Here is a 21,836-nt window from a genome sequence, read left to right on the forward strand (position 1 = left end):
TAAACCAATAAATAAAAAATATGAAGTGTTGCGATGATGTCACTGCATGGTGTTTTGAAGAGGGAGAAGTAGACGCCTGACTTTTATGCATTTTTTAAATTAATGAATTAATTTATTTTTTGTTGTTGCACATATCAGGCAAAATCTTATTTTTCTTTAATGACATTCAGCACATTTTTGCCTTGGAACATTCTCAGTCTTTAGAAACAAATGTTTAGCCTACTTTGGTTTGGTGTCAATGGCACTGTTCACCTCATACTGAAGAAGCGTGCAGATAAATCTTAAATAATTATTAATATATGTGTGTGTATATATATATATATATATATATATATATATATATATATATATATATATATTATTATTATGATTATTATTATTATTATTTTTTTTTTTTTTTTTTGCATTTAATTTCTAGAGGTCAAATGTAACCAGCAACCAGACATGAAGACAGATTTCTCTGTGTTTGTTGAGTAACAGTCGGTATAACCGCTGACTGACGCACGCAGTGGATAAGGTTGTCTTGGTGACACACTGGTCGCGGACATTCAAGCAGCTTTGTGAGATCCGCCCCCTTTATAAAAATCCCTTCAGCACTGACGTCAATGCATGTCGAGCGCCAGAACATCATTCCTCATTCCGAGCATCAGAGTGGAATGCGCTCTCATTTCACAGACATGTAGAGACCTCATCTGGGAACGAAGAGATGTGCACGAGCCCTTGGCACCCATATGCCCCTTTTGCATTTTAGCGTTGGCATTAAAAACCAAATCACTCTCGGCAACTTGAATTGCTTTGTAAGTGAGCAGGTGAAGGTGCCCAAATCATTCACGCACCTCTTGATTCCGTAGCTCCCCTAGAAAACTATGGTCATGGCCGCCCAAGACCAAAAGCCGTCGCAGCGGGCTCCGGTTCGCGTCGGATTTTATGATATTGAGCGCACGTTGGGAAAAGGCAATTTTGCGGTTGTGAAGCTCGCGAGACATCGTATCACGAAATCAGAGGTGAGTAAACACACACTTTAGTGTTTGCAGTGTGCGCGCGCTTGCATGCAGTCGAAACAACTTAGACGTGTACTTTTATCCTAGATAACAAAAAAGGAAATAATATGTCATAATTTTCTTAGGCTATTTGTATGTTATAGTTTGTATAGGCTATAGCTGTATATAATATTTTCAGCATAAGTAGCGTATGCGTATTTTCCCAGTGGAAACGGTCACCTTTGATCTCTAGGACATAGTGGTAACTGCACTATTACTTGAAAGATTTTCGGATGTTCCAGTTGTTGTTTGACTACATGAATTCTACTTTACATTTTGCATTGCGTATATGTGGTGTATTTTATTATCCCTGTCATTAGAATAGATTATTAGTAGGCTATTAGATTATTGCTGATGTATGAAAAGATCCACCTTCTGTCTAAACTTGAGTTTGAACTTGTTAGAGGCAAAGAAAGAGCATGAGCTACAGTCAATATAAGGTTAGTTACAACCAAACTAGTTTGGATTTTTCACTCAGAGGTGAAAGTGTAAAAACTGTATATTCAAAGGCAGTTGCTTTCAGTTAAGACATTTGACAAGAAAGAGCCTAATTTTGGGAGAATTTGCTATCTGCCCAAATACTTTTTAAACCAATGTAACAAGTCATATACACAAGACTAGGTATATAACAGTGGTCTTAATGGAATATTCTGGGTTCGGTACAAGTTTAGCTCAATCGACAGCATTTGTGGCATGATGCTGATTACCACAAAAATTAATTTAGACATCCTATTTATATATATATAAAAAAATCTGGGTTCCAGTGAGGCACTTACAATGGAAGTGAATGAGGGTCAATCCGTAAATGTTAAAATACTCACTGTTTCAAAGTACAGCCACAAGAAATAAACAATATGCATGTTAACATGATTTTAGTGTGATAAATTCTGTGAAAATTTATATCCAATTTTACAACTTCGTTGCCATGACGACAGTAATGTGCAGTAAACCCTAAAACCCTAAAATGACTGTAATATCAAAAATTTCAACAACTTTACAGCTCAAATAATACACGAGTTTTAACAGAAGAATTTAACATGGCAGCCCCCATGAGGGGACCCTCTCTATGTAGAATAAAACAGCTTTTATAAGATTACTGATATAAACAAGGGCGTAGATTTTAATATTAGAATATTCATATCATAATATTTACAGTCGTTTTAGGGTTTTTTGACATCGTCATGCTAACGAAGCAGTAAAATTGGTTATAACTTTACACAGAAAAGGTTAGTAAGTGATTTTATCACACTAAAATCATGTTAACACATTTCCTTTATGTCTTTTAAAGTCATAATAATTACTTTCAAAATACTTTTGAAAAATGAGTATTTTAATGTTAAAAAATTGCCCCCATTCACTTCCATTGTAAAACTTCTCACTGGAACATCGATTTTTGATTTTTTTAAAGAAAAGGAGGAACGGGCCGAAATTAATTTTTGTGGTAATCAACATTATGCCATAAATGTTGTCGATTGAGCTTAACTTGTATTGAACCCAGAATGTTCCTTTAAGTAAGCAATATGTTTAGAATTATTTTTGTCTGTCAGTGCATCTAAATGCATGCATGAACGAAACAGCCCTTTATTTCTCTGGAATCTGAGAATTGGCTTTATGCATAAGCAGCTTTAAAATGCATATAACAAAAGCCCTCTGTAACTAACATTTACATCTGCTGAATTACAGGTGGCCATTAAGATCATAGACAAGACCCAACTAGATGCTGTGAACTTGGAGAAGATCTATAGAGAAGTGGAAATCATGAAGATGCTGGACCATCCTCACATCATCAAGCTTTACCAGGTACTGCATGATCACCATTGACTGTACTTACACTACTTGAATGTACTTCCTGCTACTAGAATGGCTATTTACTGAAAATGGCCTGTATTCATAGTAAATGTATGATGAACTACCCATAATGTTTTTATGTCATAATGACCTGTATGACTTATGTGTTTCCATATAATACGGCCTTTTGAATCAGACTAAAATCCAGTTGCTTTATAGGGTTAGCCTTATGTTATGTAAGATTTTTAGGTCACACTGGGCCTGGATGCTTGCAGCATCAGCAGAAGCAGCAGTCCAACTAAGGGCATTAGTTGTATTGTGATTTGTTTGACTGACATACTTTTTAAAAGCTTCCCACCGTTTCTTCGGCTGACTGAACTGGGAATATCAGGAACCCAGAGAAAGCTACAAGCAGGCAGAAAGAAATATGAATGAACCATAGCACAGTTATGGCAGCAGATGGAAATGTCATGGTTCTTTAATATACACTACTAGTTAAAGGGATGGTTCACCCAAAAATGAAAATTCTCTCATTTACTCACCCTCATGCCATCCCAGATGTGTATGACTTTCTTTCTTCTCCTGATCACAAATGATGATTTTTAGAAGAATATTTCAGCTCTGTAGGTCCATACAATGCAAGTGAATGGTGACCAGACCTTTTGAAGCTCCAAAAAGCAGCATAAAAGTAATCCATACAACTCCAGTGGTTAAATCTATATCTTCAGAAGCGATATGATTGGTGTGGGTGAGAAACAGATCAATATTTAATTCCTTTTTTACTATAAATCTCACATTCTGAAAGTGAAAGTGGAGATTTATAGTAAAAAAGGAATTAAATATTGATCTGTGCATTGTATGAACCAACAGAGTGGAAATATTCTTCTAAAAAATGTTGTTTGTGTTCAGCAGAAGAAAGAAAGTCATACACATCTGGGATGGCATGAAGGTGAGTAAAAGATGAGAGAATTTTCATTTTTGGGTGAACTATTCCTTTAAGTTGCATGTGTGTTTGTGTCCATTGTGTTAGATGGAAATGCTGCCAGTCTGTTGTGCTGTCCAGTTTTTGTACTAGTTATTTGTGGTTTAAAATTCTTTGTTATCTATTGCCTGAATCTGAGCTGATTATGACAGTCACATCTCTCCTCTTTCATAGGTCATGGAGACCAAAAACATGCTCTATCTGGTCACAGAGTATGCAAGAAATGGAGAGATATTTGGTGAGTGTGTCTGTTTCCCTAAATTTATACATAGATCCTTGCAAAAGTTCTCATGTCATTTTGATCTGTACTCTCCTCCACACTGTTACTCGTAGAATTTCAAATATTGCATGTGCAGCGAAGGCTTGCCTGCAGTGGATTGCGATGGTTATTCCACTTTTCTGTGTATCGCATCCATCTGTGCAGCGATTCGCACACTTAAAACCTAATGGATGAGCTGAGCAGAAGCTGTTTTTTAACCTACAGTATGATGATTAGTTGTGTCACCTGTAATGGAAAAAGGTCTTGGTGTTTTAGTCGAGAGTTACGTGTCCAAGGAAACAAACATCTCACCCATAACAAACCGTAAACCTGCAGTAACCATACAGTCATACTTGAAAAACAGTGAATGAGATTTATAGCCTCATTACAGGGGCAAAAGTTTGCATCTGAAAAGGCAAAACAGGGAATATTATATAAGAACTGCTGTCTAAAAGAGGAATAGGGTAATTATTTACAGGTAAATCCTTGATTTGTCCAGTGAGGCTTCTGTTATTGTGTTAATTTGCTAGTATTTGAAAGCATTTGTTGTCATGCACTAGTATGATTTCCAGAGTTTGCATTTCCTGGACATCAAAGTAGCTCACTTGTGTTTGGGAACAGGGTGCTTTGGAAAATGGTTGTAATGTGTGATGTGAGGGGACTGGGTGTTTACAATATGATCTGTCTGTTAGGCTTCGGACATTCTATATCGTTCCTTAGCATTCTGTAATACTTTATTATATCATTATAACTGAATTAGTTGAACAACAACAACAAACAAATTAGTCATATGATCATAAATACTGTACATTGTGAAGATTACATCTGTTCAGGTTCACACATATTTATGTAATTATTGTAATATGTATGCATTTGTTGGAGGCTTCTCCAACTGAGTCTTGGTTCCTCCCAAGGTTTCTTCCTCATCTTTATTTTTTAATTTAATTAGTTAGTTTGTGAGTTAGTTAGTTTTTGTCACCTTTGGCTTGTCACTGTAGGGTTTAAGACACTAGTCCTTGTAAAACTGCTTTGGAACAACATGTATTGTGAAAAGTAGCATTCACATCATTTCTGCGATGAGGTATTTTTGTATAATGAACTGTGTAATTCATTATAGTTGTCCCAAGCAACTGATTTCCTATAGCTGTGCTAGTTTAATATCTCTCTTATTAATCAGCTGTCTCTTGCTTCTGCATAATGTAATTTCAGCTCAAATCATGATTTCATGTGCATTGATTTTTTTATTTGATAATGAGCATTGTAATATGCAGGATAGCATACAGTCATTATCACAGCTTTCTAACTATATATATATATATATATATATATATATATATATATATATATATATATATATAAATATAGCAAGAAAAAGTATGAGAACGCTTTGGAATTACCTGTATTTATGTGTAAATTTTTCTTCAAATCTGAATCGATCTTTATCTAAGTTAATCATGAACAATCACAATCTGTTTTAACTAACACACAAATAATTGTATTATTCTTGTACATATTGAATACATCATTCAGACATTCACAGTGTAGGTTGTAAAAAGTATGTGGACCCCTAGGCTAATGACATTAACAAAAGCTAAATTGAGTCAGCAGTTAGAAAACCTGGCAGATGATTTATTACTGTGGCTACTCTCCCTAGAAGTGGCCGTCCAGCCAAGATGACTTAAAGGGCACATTGCAGAATGCTTAATGAGTTAAAAAATAGGGGTGGGTGGGGACACCCTGGACGGCATGCAAGGAGCAGACGTGTGAGCGACGAGCTCTGCGCACTTTGCTGAATTTTCGATTATTTTCATATTATAATCTGGTGAAATTTGTTACACCCAGTTACACATTTGCCCTTTGTTGCAAAACATGGCAAAGAAGTCAAAATCCTCGGGCTCGGGAGATATTAAAAGACACTTACGTGTTCAGGATGAAAGCCCCGACAGGCCTACAGACCGGGGACTCGATTTGGATGGCGCGGCGAGAGAGGAGATCCAGCGTCAGTTGTCCAACATATCGGTGATGATGACGAAGATTCTTGCTGACTTGGAGGATCTCGCTGTAATACGGCGATCGATCACGGCGATGGAAATAAAATTCTCAGAGTTAGGTACAAGAGTGACTGATGTTGAAAAACGAATCGATTTTCTGGAATCTTCGGAGAGGGAATTAACCGCTAATCCACCCACGACCAAAGTTGATCTGGAACATCTCCTTGAAAAGCTTGAAGATCTTGAAAATAGAAGCCACAGGAATAACGTTCGAATTGTTGGAATTCCTGAGCTTGAGGAGGGCAGAGATATGGTGAAATTCCTAGATGAGTTTTTCCCGAGTCTGCTCGACATAACAGGTCACAAGCTGGAAATCGAGCGAGCTCACAGAGTGCCAGCTCACAGATCTGCTGAGGGAGACAGGCCCAGATCGATTCTGGCCAGATTTCTTAGATCATCCGATAAAGATCTTGTGTTGCGCCAGGCGAGGAGCAAAGGGAAGCTTTCTTGGAAGAACCATAATATTTTCTTGTTCCCGGACTTTGTGAGTTCGACAAGAGAGAAACGCGATCGGTTCAAGGAATGTAAGAAACTCTTACATCAGAAAAACATCTCGTTTGCTCTGATATTTCCGGCCAAACTGAGAATAGAAACGAAGGTCGGTCGCAAAGTATTCACATGTCCAAATATGGCAATGTCTTTTATTGAATCAATGGATGAGTAAACCACTGGATGTTTCTCATGTGAGTGGGCCTGACTCGCTGTACTAACTCTTGAGGATGCTGGGCGACATTTTGGATTTTTGCGTTGGCTCCGCCGAGCGGCTGGAGCTTGTTTTGTGAGTAACACTTTTCCTTAAAGAAACTTTTGCATTGATGAAAGATTACTTTTGCATTGAAGTTCCCGGACAGATTGAGAGTGGACACTACGGATGACCGCAAAATATCTACATGCTGCTCACACAAAGGATGTTTTTTATGAAGCCGACGGATTATGTAAGTCATGGTATATACTTTTATGCAGCCTCTGAGTGAATTGTCTCGACCATCCGGGGAACCGGGATGCCGGTGTTGTTTCTTTTTGTATTGGTTCCGCCTAGCGGCTGGAGCTTGTTCTATTGAATAACACTCCTTGGAACAGCTGTGGATTAATCTGTTCGTTCTTCGTGCTTATTCCTCCTGCTGGCTGTAGTTTGTTTTGAGTTTTTTTTTTTTTATGGGACATTGGAATGATTACGTCATCCGCTGAACTCATAACAGCTGGCTCACTGAACATTCGTTTGTCTGTCTGAGGAATCTGAACGGTTTTATATCAGCTGGAATTTGTTTTGTGGAAGATCACACCTTTAAAACAGTTCTGTGAATGAATCTACACGTTCTTAGTGTTCATTCTTCCTATTGACTGGGTTTATTTTACAAAGTATTTTCTGTTATGTAATTTTGCCTCACAAATTTGTGAGGCAAAATTGAGCAATCCGATGGCAAAGTTGTCGTGGGGACTCGTGTGCGTTCATGGACCTTTTGAGTTTAGAGGGATTGTCGCCGGTTGGCGCTGTCGTGCACGGGGTTAATGCGCACGTTTTTCTTTTTTCTGTTTGTTTTGTTCGGGGGTTGATTGTTTCACTAATGGGGAATGTGGTCTATATAATTTTGTTTTTGATACACAATTTATTTATTTTACTATATCAAAATGTCAAATGTTAATATGAGTGTACTATCTCTCTCCACATGGAATATAAATGGGTTGGGGCACCCCATAAAAAGAAGGAAGGTTATTACTTTTCTTAAACGTAAGAAATATGATATAGTGTTTCTTCAAGAAACACATCTCTCCCCGCAGGAAGCTGAAAAATTTGGGAAGATATGGGGTGGACATGTTTTCTTTAGTGTTGGCTCAAGTAAGAGCAAAGGAGTCATTATATTGGTAAATGAACATCTACAATTCAAATGTCTCAAACAGAGCAAAGATAAATTAGGAAGAGTCATTATTGTTTTAGCTGAAATTCAAGGGCAAAGGTTGATTTTGGCTAATATTTACGCACCTAACGCTGATGATCAGGGCTTTTTTATAGATCTTGAAGGGATGTTGCAAACTGTTGGCACCCCTCATGATATAATATTGGGAGGAGACTTTAATCTTTTGATGGACTCAGTCATTGATCATAGTGAAGCAAAAGTGTGCAAATCCCCTAGAGCAACATTGATGCTTCACAGGATGTGTAAAAATTACAGACATTTGGAGACTTTTGAACCCATCTGGTAGAGACTATACATTTTTTTCATCAGTCCACAAGATTTATTCTAGAATAGATTTTTTTTTAATATCCAAATCCCTCATTTCATCTGTTGTTGATTGCTCAATTGGAAATATCTTAGTCTCAGATCACGCCCTGGTGAGTTTAGAGGTGATGCCACATAGAGAAAAATAAATCTTATAGTTGGCGCCTTAATGTGTCCCTTTTGCAAAATCCTGATTTCCAACAAATGTTAAAGACTGAAATCAGTGTTTATATGGAGACCAACTGGTCCTCGGTATCCTCTGTGGGTGTGGCTTGGGAGGCACTTAAGGCGGTTCTTAGGGGTCGGATCATACAGTATGCCTCATTCATCAAAAAATCCAAAGCACAAGAACTCGTGGAGTTGGAAAGAAATATTAAAAGTGCAGAGGCAGAGCTGAAGCGCCGTATGTCATCTGATGGCCTCAGAGAATTAACCCGACTGAAACACAGATATAATACTATTTTGTCACAGAAAGTGGAGTTTTGGTTATTCGGGGCAAGACAGTCATACTTTGAGTCAGGTGATAAAGCAGGAAAACTTTTGGATAGATATATAAAGCAAAGAGAGTCTTTTTCTATCATTCCCTCAGTGAAATCTGCTTGTGGTGAAATATTTACCTCGGCTATTGATATTAATAATGCCTTCAAAGAATTCTATATTGATCTTTATAGTTCCACGTCTTCGTCTACTGATGAAGATATTAGGAACTTTGTGGAACCATTAGATCTCCCTAAACTGACGAATGAGCAAAAAAACTCTCTTGATTCTGAGATAACCTTGGAGGAGCTTGATGAGGTAATTAAGTCCCTGCCTACAGGCAAGGCTCCAGGGCCTGACGGCTTTGCCGCTGAGTTTTTCAAATCTTATGCTACAGAACTGGCACCACTTTTGTTAGAAGTTTATACTGATTCATTAAAGAATGGAAAGCTTCCTCCAACCATGACACAAGCCCGGATCAGTCTGATTCTAAAAAAGGATAAAGATCCAAGCGAGTGTAAAAGTTACCGCCCAATTCCGCTGATCCAGTTAGATGTAAAACTTTTGTCCAAAATTCTGGCTAATCGATTAAGTAAAGTTATGACATCTCTTATACATATAGATCAGGTGGGGTTTATTCGAGGCCGTAGTTTTTCTGATAATATTAGGCGTTTCATCAATATCATGTGGTCAGTAGCAAATGAACAATCTCCGGTTGCTGCCATCTCACTTGATGCCGAAAAGGCGTTTGATATGGTAGAATGGGATTATCTTTTCAAGATTTTGGAAAGGTATGGGTTCGGGAATACATTTATTGGTTGGATTAAGTTACTTTATAGACACCCTGTAGCAGCGGTACAAACAAATGGGTTAATGTCAGATTATTTTACTCTGGATAGGGGCACCCGGCAGGGTTGCCCTCTTTCCCCATTATTGTTCTGTCTTGCCCTGGAACCATTAGCAGCCACGATAAGAAAGGAGGATGATTTTCCAGGGGTGATGGCGGGAGGTGTAGCGCATAAGCTTCTGATTTACGCAGATGATATTTTATTATTCGTCTCCAACCCCACTAGATCCATGCCTTGCCTCCAAAAAATTATTAACTCCTTTTCCAAATTCTCAGGATACAGAGTCAACTGGTCTAAATCCGAAGCTTTGGCTTTGACAGCGTACTGTCCAGTAACGGCTTTCCAGCCGGGCGCCTTCATGTGGCCCAAACAGGGAATTAAGTATTTGGGAATTTTATTCCCAGCAAATTTGTCTGATTTAGTCAGAGTTAATTTTGATCCCTTAATAAAAAGGTTTTCGAATGATGTGGACAGGTGGGCTTCATTACACTTATAGATGATTGGGAAGGTTAATGTTATTAAAATGAATTGCATTCCAAAATTTAACTACCTACTACAATCTCTCCCTGTAGATGTCCCCCTCTCTTATTTTAAGCAATTTGATAGCATAGTGAAGTCCTTCATTTGGAATGGTAACCGTCCCAGGTTAAATTTCAGTAAATTACATAGGCCGATTGACAAAGGTGGGTTAGGCCTACCCAAGATTTTATTTTATTATTATGCATTCAGTCTTAGACATTTGGTTCATTGGTTGTTTCCACCTGAGAGAGCTCCTCCCTGGTTTTGTATTGAAAAGGAAGTTCTTGCCCCTATCTCGCCACTGCAAAGCCTTTTGATTAAACTAGCTGGAGAGGTTAAGTCGCACCCCGTTATTTTGCATTTACACTCGATATGGACAAAAGTGTCCAGAGTGTTTAATTCTGATATTTATTTAAATGTTGCCTCGAGCATATGGCAGAACCCTAAACTATGCATAATAAGTCCCCTTTCTGTTGGTCAGATTGGATTGTGAGGGGGGTTAATACACTTGGTGACCTGTATGAGGGTGGAGTATTGAGATCTTTTGAAAATTTGATTCAACATTTTGGGATTCCCAGATCTCAGTTTTATAAGTATTTACGGCTGCGCCACATGCTCTGCTCTGTTTTTGGGAGTAGCATATACCCCCCTAGAGCGGCAGATACTCTGGAAGTGGTGATTGCTGCTTTTGGGAAGGGTCATGAGGCATCAGTGTATTACTCCTTGTTAATTCAGAGTCTGGGGGACCGAGCTTTAAATTCTCTTAAAAGATTATGGGAGAAAGATTTAAACTTGGTATTGGAGGAGGGAGTGTGGGCAAGGATTCTAAAAAACATAAAGTCTGCATCTAGAGATGCAAGGGTTCGCCTTATGCAATTTAAGATTTTACATAGATTTTATTGGACCCCCTCTAGATTGTATAGGCTTGGTCTTAAGGACACACCCATCTGCTGGCGATGCCATACTGAAGATGGAGACACCATCCATGTTTTTTGGGGGTGCCTTAAGATCCAAGAATTTTGGCTGAAGGTGCAAGGTTTTGTGTGTGATGTGTTGGGCACTCAGGTCTTGTTCTGCCCCAGACTCTGTATTTTGGGTGATAGGGAGGTCATGGATTTGGTAGATAAGCACATGAAGGACTGGGTTTTGACCGGTGTGATGATTGGTAGACAGGTTATTTTGAGGAGTTGGAAGTCGGATGGAGCACCTTCGTTCCCGGAGTGGTGCGCGGAGATGGGGAGGGTGGCTGCCTTCGAGGAGGGGTCGAGTATTAGGATGGGGGTTAGGGAAACTTACAGTAAGAAATGGGGCAATTATTTAGCATTTTTGAGGGAATCTCGTGGTGGGGCGGTGGAGGGAGTAATTTAAAGTTTTTTTAATTTTATTATTATTATTTATTTTTTTATTTTTTTTATTTCTTATTATTATACTTGATTATTGTATGTTATTTTATGTTGTTGTTTTAGTTTTCTGTGTGTGTGTGTCTATATTATATTGACCACAGGGGTGTTCGTGGGGGGGTCAGGGTGGTTTGAGAGTTTGGTAGGGGGAGGGGATATAGTGGGGGTTTAATGTTAAAAGTTTTTGATTCATTACATATATGTTGTTGTATTTCTTGTGTTAATTTATGAATCAATAAAAAAATTTAATAACAAAAAATAGGGGTGGGTAAAAATATCGATTTTCCGATGCATCGCGATCTTCTTGAATGATCTCGATATCGATTTTTAAAACCCATTTGTCACTGAATAATGACTCTTTTAATACCCTTTCTGTTCTTTACAGTCAGTTGTTGATCATAAACAACAACAAAAAATAAACATTTAATCAGGCATAGTGCAGATGAGATGAAGCCATTCGAGTCTCTCTCATTAACATGCTCTTATTTAAAGATGCTGTTTTTAGAAATACAGGATTCCCTTAAAGAGACAGTAACGGTTTTTAGCACATGTTCAACAAATCAATGTAAATACCTGTAAATAGTATAAATTTAGCAATTAAACAATACAAATTTAACAAAATATAATATATGCAATATAATATTATATTTATTGATTCAAAACATTGATTTGTTCATTTTTAATAAGCTAAAATTTGACCAAAATGATGAATAACTATTATTTATTAAAACTAACCCCATTTAATATATAATTAGTAAAATTAATATTTTCATATTGTACCTAGTTAAAAGGTCCTCTGTATAATTCTCAGAATTAGGTGGGAGAGAATTTATTTCATATGTAAGCAAAAGGGACATTATAACTGAAATATACCCATATGAATCAATATTGAATCGAAATCAGAATCAAATCCAGAGCTTATGAATCGGAATCGAATCTAATCGAATCGGGAAATCTGTATCTATACCCAGCCCTAGTAAAAGAAGAACCCTAGAGTAACAGCTAAAGACTTGAAGGAATCACTGGAACTGGTGAACATCTCTGTTCATGAGTCTACTATACAGAAAACATTGAACAGGCATGGTGTCCATGGCAGGACACCACGAATGAAAATGCTGCTTAACAACAAAAACATTGCTGCGCACTTGAAGTTTGCCAAAGACCACCTTGACACTCCACAGCGCTACTGGGAAAATGTTTTGTGGACTGATGAAACTAATGTTTAATTATTTGGGAAGAACACGCAGCACTACATATAGTGTAAAAAGGTCACCGCATACCAACATGAAAGCATCATCCCAACGGTGAAGTACGGTGGAGAGAGCATCATGATTTGGGGCTGCTTTGCTGCTCCGGGGTCTGGACTGCTTGGCATCATTAGGGGAAAAATGAATTCTCAAGTTTATAAAGATATCCTACAGGATAATATCAGGGAGGCTGTGTACCAGCTGAAGCTCAGTAGAAGTTGGGTGATGCAGCAGGACAATGGAGTGGCCCAGTCAGAGCCCAGACCCATATACTGTATATATATATATATATATATATATATATACACTATATTGCCAAAAGTATTTGCTCACCCATCCAAATAATTGAATTCAGGTGTTCCAATCACTTCCATGGCCACAGGTGTATAAAATTAAGCACCTAGGCATGCAGACTGCTTCTACAAACATTTGTGAAAGAATGGGCCGCTCTCAGGAGCTCAGTGAATTCCAGCGTGGTACTGTGATAGGATGCCACCTGTGCAACAAGTCCAGTCGTGAAATTTCCTCGCTACTAAATATTCCACAGTCAACTGTCAGTGGTATTATAACAAAGTGGAAGCGATTGGGAATGACAGCAACTCAGCCACGAAGTGGTAGGCCACGTAAAATGACAGAGTGGGGTCAGCGGATGTTGAGGCGCATAGTGCGCAGAGGTCGCCAACTTTCTGTAGAGTCAATCGCTACAGACCTCCAAAGTTCATGTGGCCTTCAGATTAGCTCAAGAACAGTGCATAGAGAGCTTCATGGAATGGGTTTCCATGGCCGAGCAGCTGCATCCAAGCCATACATCACCAAGTGCAATGCAAAGCGTCGGATGCAGTGGTGTAAAGCACGCCGCCACTGGATTCTAGAGCAGTGGAGACGCGTTCTCTGGAGTGACGAATCACGCTTCTCCATCTGGCAATCTGATGGACGAGTCTGGGTTTGGCGGTTGCCAGGAGAACGGTACTTGTCTGACTGCATTGTGCCAACTGTGAAGTTTGGTGGAGGGGGGATTATGGTGTGGGGTTGTTTTTCAGGAGCTGGGCTTGGCCCCTTAGTTCCAGTGAAAGGAACTCTGAATGCTTCAGCATCCCAAGAGATTTTGGACAATTCCATGCTCCCAACTTTGTGGGAACAGTTTGAGGATGGCCCCTTCCTGTTCCAACATGACTGCACACCAGTGCACAAAGCAAGGTCCATAAAGACATGGATGAGCGAGTTTGGTGTGGAAGAACTTGACTGGCCTGCACAGAGTCCTGACCTCAACCCGATAGAGCACCTTTGGGATGAATTAGAGCGAAGACTGCGAGCCAGGCCTTTTCGTCCAACATCAGTGTCTGACCTCACAAATGCGCTTCTGGAAGAATGGTCAAAAATTCCCATAAACACACTCCTAAACCTTGTGGAAAGCCTTCCCAGAAGAGTTGAAGCTGTTATAGCTGCAAAGGGTGGGCCGACTTCATATTAAAACCTATGGATTAAGAATGGGATGTCACTTAAGTTCATATGCATCTAAAGGCAGATGAGCGAATACTTTTGGCAATATAGTGTATATATATATATATATATATATATATATATATATATATATATATATATATATATATATACTACCATTCAAAAGTTTGGGGTCACTTGCCTGAAATGTTTCTCATGATCTTAAAAATCTTTTGATCTGAAGGCATATGCTTAAATGTTTGAAAATAGTTTTGTAGACAAAAATATAATTGTGCCACCATATTAATTTATTTCATTATAAAACTAAAATGTTATTAAAAAGAAAAGTTTTTGAAATGGATGACTTGGACCAAATAATAAAGAAAAGCAGTCAATAAGTGCCCAACATAGATGGGAACTCCTTCAATACTGTTTAAAAAGCATCCCAGGGTGATACCTCAAGAAGTTGGTTGAGAAAATGTACCATTTCTGCAAAATCTAGGCAAAGTGTGGCCACATTGAAGATGCTAAAATATAACATTTCTATTATTCCATAGTTGTGATGACTTCACTATTATTCTAATAATAGTATGTGAAAACAATTAAAATTAAAGAATGAGTAAGTGACCCTAAATTTTTGAATGGTAGTGTATGTAAATATATATATACACTGGTAGCCAAATGTTTGGAATAATGTACAGATTTTGCTCTTGTGGAAAGAAATTGGTACTTTTATTCACCAAAGTGGCATTCAACTGATCACAGTTTATAGTCAGGACACTAATAATGTGAAAAATTAATATTACAATTTGAATATTTTTTTCAGAACTTCTTAAACTACGTCAAAGAGTTCTCATCAAAAAATCCTCCACGTACAGCAATGACAGCTTTGCATTGGCATTCTAGCTGTCAGTTTGTTCAGATATTCAGGTGACATTTCACCCCACACTTCCTGTAGCACTTGCCATAGATGTGGCTGTCTTGTCAGGCACTTCTCACGCACCTTACAGTCTAGCAGATCCCACAAAAGCTCAATAAGGTTGAGATCCATAACACTCTTTTCCAATTATCTGTTGTCCAATGTCTGTTTCTTTGCCCACTCTAACCTTTTCTTTTTGTTTTTCTGTTTCAAAAGTGGCTTTTTTTTTTTTGCGCAATTCTTCCCATAAGGCCTGCACCCCTGAGTCTTCTCTTTACTGTTGTACATGAAACTGGTGTTGAGCACGTAGAATTTAATGAAGCTGTCAGCTGAGGACATGTGAGGCATCTATTTCTCAAACTAGAGACTCTGATGTACTTATCCTCTTGTTTAGTTATACATCTGGCATTCCACATCTCTTTTTGTCCTTGTTACAGCCAGTTGTCCTTTGTCTTTGAAGACTGTAGTGTTCACCTATGTAGGTCCTTCAAGGTAGCCTGGAGAGGTGAGGTATCCAAGCCACATCAGCTACTTACTGGGGTACCTCAGGGATCAATGCTTGGGCCACTTCTCTTCTCTATATACACAACATCACTGGGACCCATCATTCAGGCACACGGTTTCTCTTACCACTGCTACACTGAAGACATACAGCTCTACTTGTCTTTCCAGCCCAGTGACACTACAGTGACTGCTCGAATCTCTGCCTGCCTGGCAGACATCTCGGCCTGGATGAAGGAACACCACCTGCAACTCAACCCAGCCAAGACCGAACTCCTTGTCTTTCCAGCCAACCCTGCTGTAGAACACAACATCACCGTGCAGCTGGGTTCAACTACAGTAATGCCTTCCAAAATGGTCAGAAATCTAGGGGTAACCATCGATAACAAACTAAATTTCACTGACCACATCTCAAAGACCGCAAGATCATGTAGATTTAAACTCTACAATATCAGAAAGATAAGACCCTTCCTCTCTGAACATGCCACACAGCTTCTTGTTCAGTCACTTGTCATAACTAGACTGGACTACTGTAACGCTCTCATTGCAGGCCTCCCTCCATGTGCAATTAGACCCCTGCAAATTATCCAGAATGCAGCAGCACGTCTGGTCTTTAATCAACCAAAGAGAGCGCATGTTACACCACTCCTTGTCTCTCTTCACTGGCTGCCGGTTAATGCACGTATCAAATTCAAGGCTCTGATGCTGGCATACAGAACAGTAACTGGGTCTGCTCCAGCATACCTAAAATCATTTCTGCAGAGCTACGCACCCACTAGAAGTCTGCGATCGGCTAAGGAACGTCGTCTTGTTGTACCAACTCAAAAAGGCACCAGAACACTTTCCCGGACTTTCGGCTTCATCATACCACGTTGGTGGAATGACCTTCCCAACTCCATCCGTGAAGCTGACTCACTTTCTGTCTTCAAAAAACGGCTAAAAACACATCTTTTTCATGAGCACTTATTCAGTCACTGATAAAAAAAAAAAGTGCTTGTTGCACTTTAATCTGTTTTGAATACTATTCTGATGCTAGTGAAACTTTGTAATATGGCACTTTTTCGTACCACTGTCTCCTTAAGATGATTCGCTTACGCTTTCCTCTTTTGTAAGTTGCTTTGGATAAAAGCATCTGCCAAATGAATAAATGTAAATGTAAATGAAATCTACAGTTTTTTGGCAATTTCAAGCATTGTATAGCCTCCATTCCTCAAAACAATGATTGACTGACGAGTTTCTAGAGAAAGCTGTTTCTTTTTTGCCATTTTTGACCTAATATTTACCTTAAGACATGCCAGTATATTGCATACTGTGGCAACTCAAAAACAAACACAAAGACAATGTTAAGCTTCATTTAATGAACCAAATAGCTTTCAGCAGTGTTTGATATAATGGCAAGTAATTTTCTAGTACCAAATTAGCAATTTAGCATGATTACTCAAGGATAAGGTGTTTTAGTGACAGCTGCTGGAAATGGGGCCTGTCTAGATTTGATCAAAAACATTTTTTTCAAATAGTGATGGTGCTGTTTTTTACATCAGTAATGTCGTGACTATACTTTGTGATCAGTTGAATGCCACTTTGGTGAATTAAAGTACCAATTTCCTTCCGAAACAGCAAAATCTGTACATTATTCCAAACTTTTGGCCAGTGTATACTGTATATACTATGAGCTGGAGACTTGCAGAGATCATAATCATGAAAAGTGTAAATTTGCTTTCCCAGAATGTCCCTGTATGCTATTTGAGATTGAAGGGCTTTGGTTGTTTTTGGTGCTAGGTCATCTCATCTAAAGTTGTAATTGTAGAACGTCATGTGGTTCATCTTTTCCTCCTCTATTAAAGACAATTTTCAAAAATTATGCAATGCTTTTTAGATTTTCTGTATCTTTTGAGGGCTTATAACATGGGAAGAGGCCAATGACCTTCACATTACTTAATCGCAATTCTTTTTACAGTAATTTCTACAGAAGCGTAGTGAGTAACATTGATTCATTTATTCATTCATTCTATCACTTGGTAAAAATGTATATAATTTTGTGAAAAGTTGATGCAGACGTGTGTTAGGCTTCCTGTCACTTACGCGTCATATTTTTATATTCCATATCTCAAAAGCCTTCTAATGTGATGTGTGCTTCCTTATCATATTTTGAATGTTAGTGGGAAACTTTCATTCTGCAGTGTGCCATTTTTGTTGTAGGTTCTAAATATCATTATCAACATCATCATGATATGCATTAGATGCTTATTTTCCTTAGTACCTGCTGGGTGCAAATGACACTTTGTCATATACTCAGTCCATAGGGATGTGAAGCCATCTGTCAACTCAGTATCGTACCATCCCACTCGTGCTGCACCACACCACTTCACAGCGCATTCACATGCACAGCGCATCCTTTCAAGTCTCCTACATGTCCCTAACACATGGGCTGTATGACGCACGCAAACATACGCATGCAACTGCCATCTTCATGCCCTCGACAACTGATTTGGTCAAAGGACTGCTGTTTTATCAGCACTCAACTCGCATCTGAATTAGGCATGGCTGACAGTCAGGTCCTTTTGTGAATGCATGGTTGGCTGAGGATGACAGGTTGGCCTTTTTGTGCCATGTTTTGGAGGGAATTAATGCATGCTGTTTGCTTAGGTTTATTTTGTTGGATTAGATTCATGAAAAGCTGGTGGATGCATATTCATGGCACTCTCATAGCAATAGGTATTAAACAAAAACCTGTGATACATGGAAAGGGACACAAGTGAATACTGTGTACATTAAGCCCATTTAATAGACTTAGATTTAATTAATAGCCTCCATTAAGAAGATGAACAGAATGTTTTGATATTTCTCCTTGAGGTCCATTTAGCACCATGCAGACTCATCACACTGTGAAGAATAGGTCGAAAGTTCTACTGCTGAAATCGGTGTGTGCTTGCCAAAATTCTAACCACTGCCCCCAGTGACCAAAGCTGGAAGTACTGTAAAGGTGAAATGTCCACAGAGTGGTGCCAAAAGCGAGTTGTATTTTTAGTTGTAAATGATGCAATGGATTTAACAGGAATGCATAATTTATTAATCCCACCCCCAAACCAAACCCCAACCCTAAACCTAACCATCAGAGGAATTAAATTTAATTTCACAGTGAAAATGCATTTTGTGACTCACAAAACAATTCCTCTGAGATGTGCTGCTTAAACTGTTAAAGGAATATTCCAGGTTCATTACAAGTTTAGCTCAACTGACAGATAATGTTGATTACCACAAAAATATAAAATTAATTTAGACTCATCCCTCCTTTAAAAAAAAAAAAAAGCACAAATCTGGGTTACAGTGAGGCACTTACAATAGAACTGAATGGGACTAATCTGTAAATGTTAAAATACACACTGTTTCAAAAGTATAGCCACAAGATGTAAACAATATGCATGTTAACATGATTTTAGTGTGATAAAATTGCTTGCTAACCTTTTCTTTGTAAAGTTATATTCAATTTTACAACTTCGTTGCTATGACAACATAACACTGTTAACCCTAAACCCTAAAATGACAATAAAAACAATGATTTAAACAACTTTACAGCTCAAATAATACACAAGTTTTAACAGAAGATGTGCTTTTATAAAATTATAAGATATAACAAAGTACTCCTGTAACATTGCTCTTTTCTAGCAATGCACAAGAAACCTTGAATTCAATACAAATATGCAATAACTTAAATAAAATAAGATAGTGAGCCAGTGTTTTCTTTTTATTATATTAATGTAATGCATCATGTTTTATACTATACCTGTTATTCTTAATGTACATTGTTCCACATGTATTTATATCACTGTATCTTGTGTTATATTATCCAGGCATTAATCCAGACATTCTAAAAAGAGTATTTGGGTTTGGGAGTCCATTTAGAATATACTCGTAGCAAAATACATTTGCAAATATAAATAGAACATATATTTATGCAACAGCGCTTTTTACTCAACTCACTTGCATAAAAAACACAGATCATATTCTCTTTAAAATGCATCAACACCATGGAAAGAACATAATAAAACAGTTATGCCAAATTAAATAAATAAATGCTTTAACAGCAATCAATACTATATTAATCTCTAGCATTGACATGGGTTCGTGAAGGAAACAAGTATAAATGTTTGCAAAACAGCAACAGCAGGGGTGAATTTTCGTTATAGTTTTCAGTTTTTCAGTGGGAATAGACCTTTCATCGGAAGTTCCTCTTGCAAAATCGTCATGGTTTTGGTGTGAGCAGACCTTATCTTCTATTAAATCTGGAATATTCTTTTAAAATCAGGCTGAAAACGTCTGGGACATTGTTAAAAAGAAACTTGAGTCACTCATTTCTAAAACTTTAGCAGAGCGACAGGTGCTGCACACAGCCAGAAACAGCAAGGTTTGACAGACTTTCTCTCATTGCACCTTTATCATTAGTTCTTCTGGTGTTTAGGACTAAGAGTATCTATCCTTTAAGTATCTATCCCTTAACCCTAACCCTAAACTTAACCCTAACCCTAACCCTGACCCCTTTAATAAGCCCCAAATAGCACTTAATCAGGACTGTTAAACAGATGTTTCCCTGCCTTTTCCCTGCTCATTTTCACCAAATGCCATTCTCACAAAAAATTCTTGACTATGACATGTTGCCTGGATGTGCAGATGATGATCCAATAACACCTGATCCCTCTCTGGCAACACAGATTACCTTGCCAGCCGCGGGCGGCTCAGCGAGATGGATGCGAGGAGGAAGTTCTGGCAGATCCTATCAGCGGTGGAGTTCTGCCACGAGCGCAACATTGTTCACAGGGACCTGAAGGCTGAGAACTTGTTACTGGATGCACATATGAATATTAAAATAGCAGGTAAGAGAAGGTAAATCTGCCCTCTTAGTTCTTACAGTTAGGGAACAGGTTATAAGAAGGTATGGAGTCAGTGAAACCAGTATGGTGTATCTCCTGTCCCAGTAAGTAAGCCATTCATAGGTTGACATCCGTGAAGAGTGTAAACACTGTGGCTTTGGCTTTGTGGTGCTTCCAAAACATTGTTCTGTTTATCTGAGTGGTTTGAGTCGTCAACTTCTGAGGCTATGTCCACTCTAATAAGTTTTCATTTAACGCATCTTTTTTTCTACGTTTTGGCCTTCCGTCCACACTGAGACAGCATTTTTGACAGCGAAAACTGAGCTTTTCTAAAGTGCTCTCCCAAGTGGATGAATTTGAAAATGGCGTCTTAACATTTTAGTGTAGACAGGGAAAACTGAGATTTCTGAAAATGATGATGCATTTGTTGTCATATGTCGCAGTCATGTGATCCATTCAACCCAAAACACTCAAGATGGCGGCCCATGTTGTAGCGGCGTTGTTGTGCCTGTTATTCACTTTGATAGCAATGTTAAATATAAATGTTAATTTGTAGAACCTACACATTGCTTTCCTTCAAAGGCGATGGGAAGTTTATTCGGAATTCATGTCCGGCAACGAAACACAAGGACAATTGCGTTTTAGACCATACATGGAACAGGAATTTTGTGGATGAGCAACTTTTTGAAAGCGCTTGAAAACGGCAGTGTTGATGGAGAGCGTTTTGAAAGCGAAAACGCACATGTTTGAGGCTGTATTTCATGGTGGGAACAAAGGAGAACGAAGGTGGGGCTGTTGGAGTTTTTTCGAAAAACGTGGCAGTAGTGGCCCAGAAATTACACACTTCACTTTTAGCATGCATTTTAATGGCAAACATTAGCATTGTTTAAGCACATGGAGTAGAACATAAAATGCCTCCTAAAGCATATTTTGGTGAAATGGTGAAATTCTGACAGTTCAGTCTAATATCCATGCCCAATACGATCCAACAATCTACAATCCAATCCTGTTATACCACTATTTATGTTCTTGATTCTTTTCAATCATGTCATATTCATGAAGTAATGACATTAAATTAAAACGAATCCAGTGAATTTTTTGAATGTTTTCTGCATTATCAACCATAAACTAATCTAATGCCCTGGCCCTTACCCTCTCTTGTGCATTCCACAAGTCAAATCAGATTATTCTCTCACACTGCGCACACATACAGTTCATACTGGATTTAGTTTCCCAGTTCATTCTTCAAACACTGACATATACTAAAGTTAGAATGAC

At 38.4% G+C, this 21,836-nt stretch overlaps 1 protein-coding gene across 1 annotated transcript in view; it reads left to right on the plus strand.

Moving 5' to 3' along the window:
- Positions 1-678: 678 nt before the first annotated feature.
- LOC127426823 (serine/threonine-protein kinase SIK2-like) overlaps positions 679-21,836 on the plus strand; it is a 49,266-nt gene continuing 28,108 nt past the window's right edge. Inside the window, exons 1-4 of the mRNA XM_051673857.1 lie at positions 679-1,004; positions 2,724-2,840; positions 3,985-4,048; positions 20,400-20,561. Coding sequence (XP_051529817.1) covers positions 867-1,004; positions 2,724-2,840; positions 3,985-4,048; positions 20,400-20,561 — 481 coding nt within the window. The 5' untranslated portion in view covers positions 679-866. The remainder of the gene's footprint in view (positions 1,005-2,723; positions 2,841-3,984; positions 4,049-20,399; positions 20,562-21,836) is intronic.

The sequence above is a fragment of the Myxocyprinus asiaticus genome, chromosome 3 (assembly GCF_019703515.2).
Source record: "Myxocyprinus asiaticus isolate MX2 ecotype Aquarium Trade chromosome 3, UBuf_Myxa_2, whole genome shotgun sequence".
NCBI classification, from domain to species: domain Eukaryota; kingdom Metazoa; phylum Chordata; class Actinopteri; order Cypriniformes; family Catostomidae; genus Myxocyprinus; species Myxocyprinus asiaticus.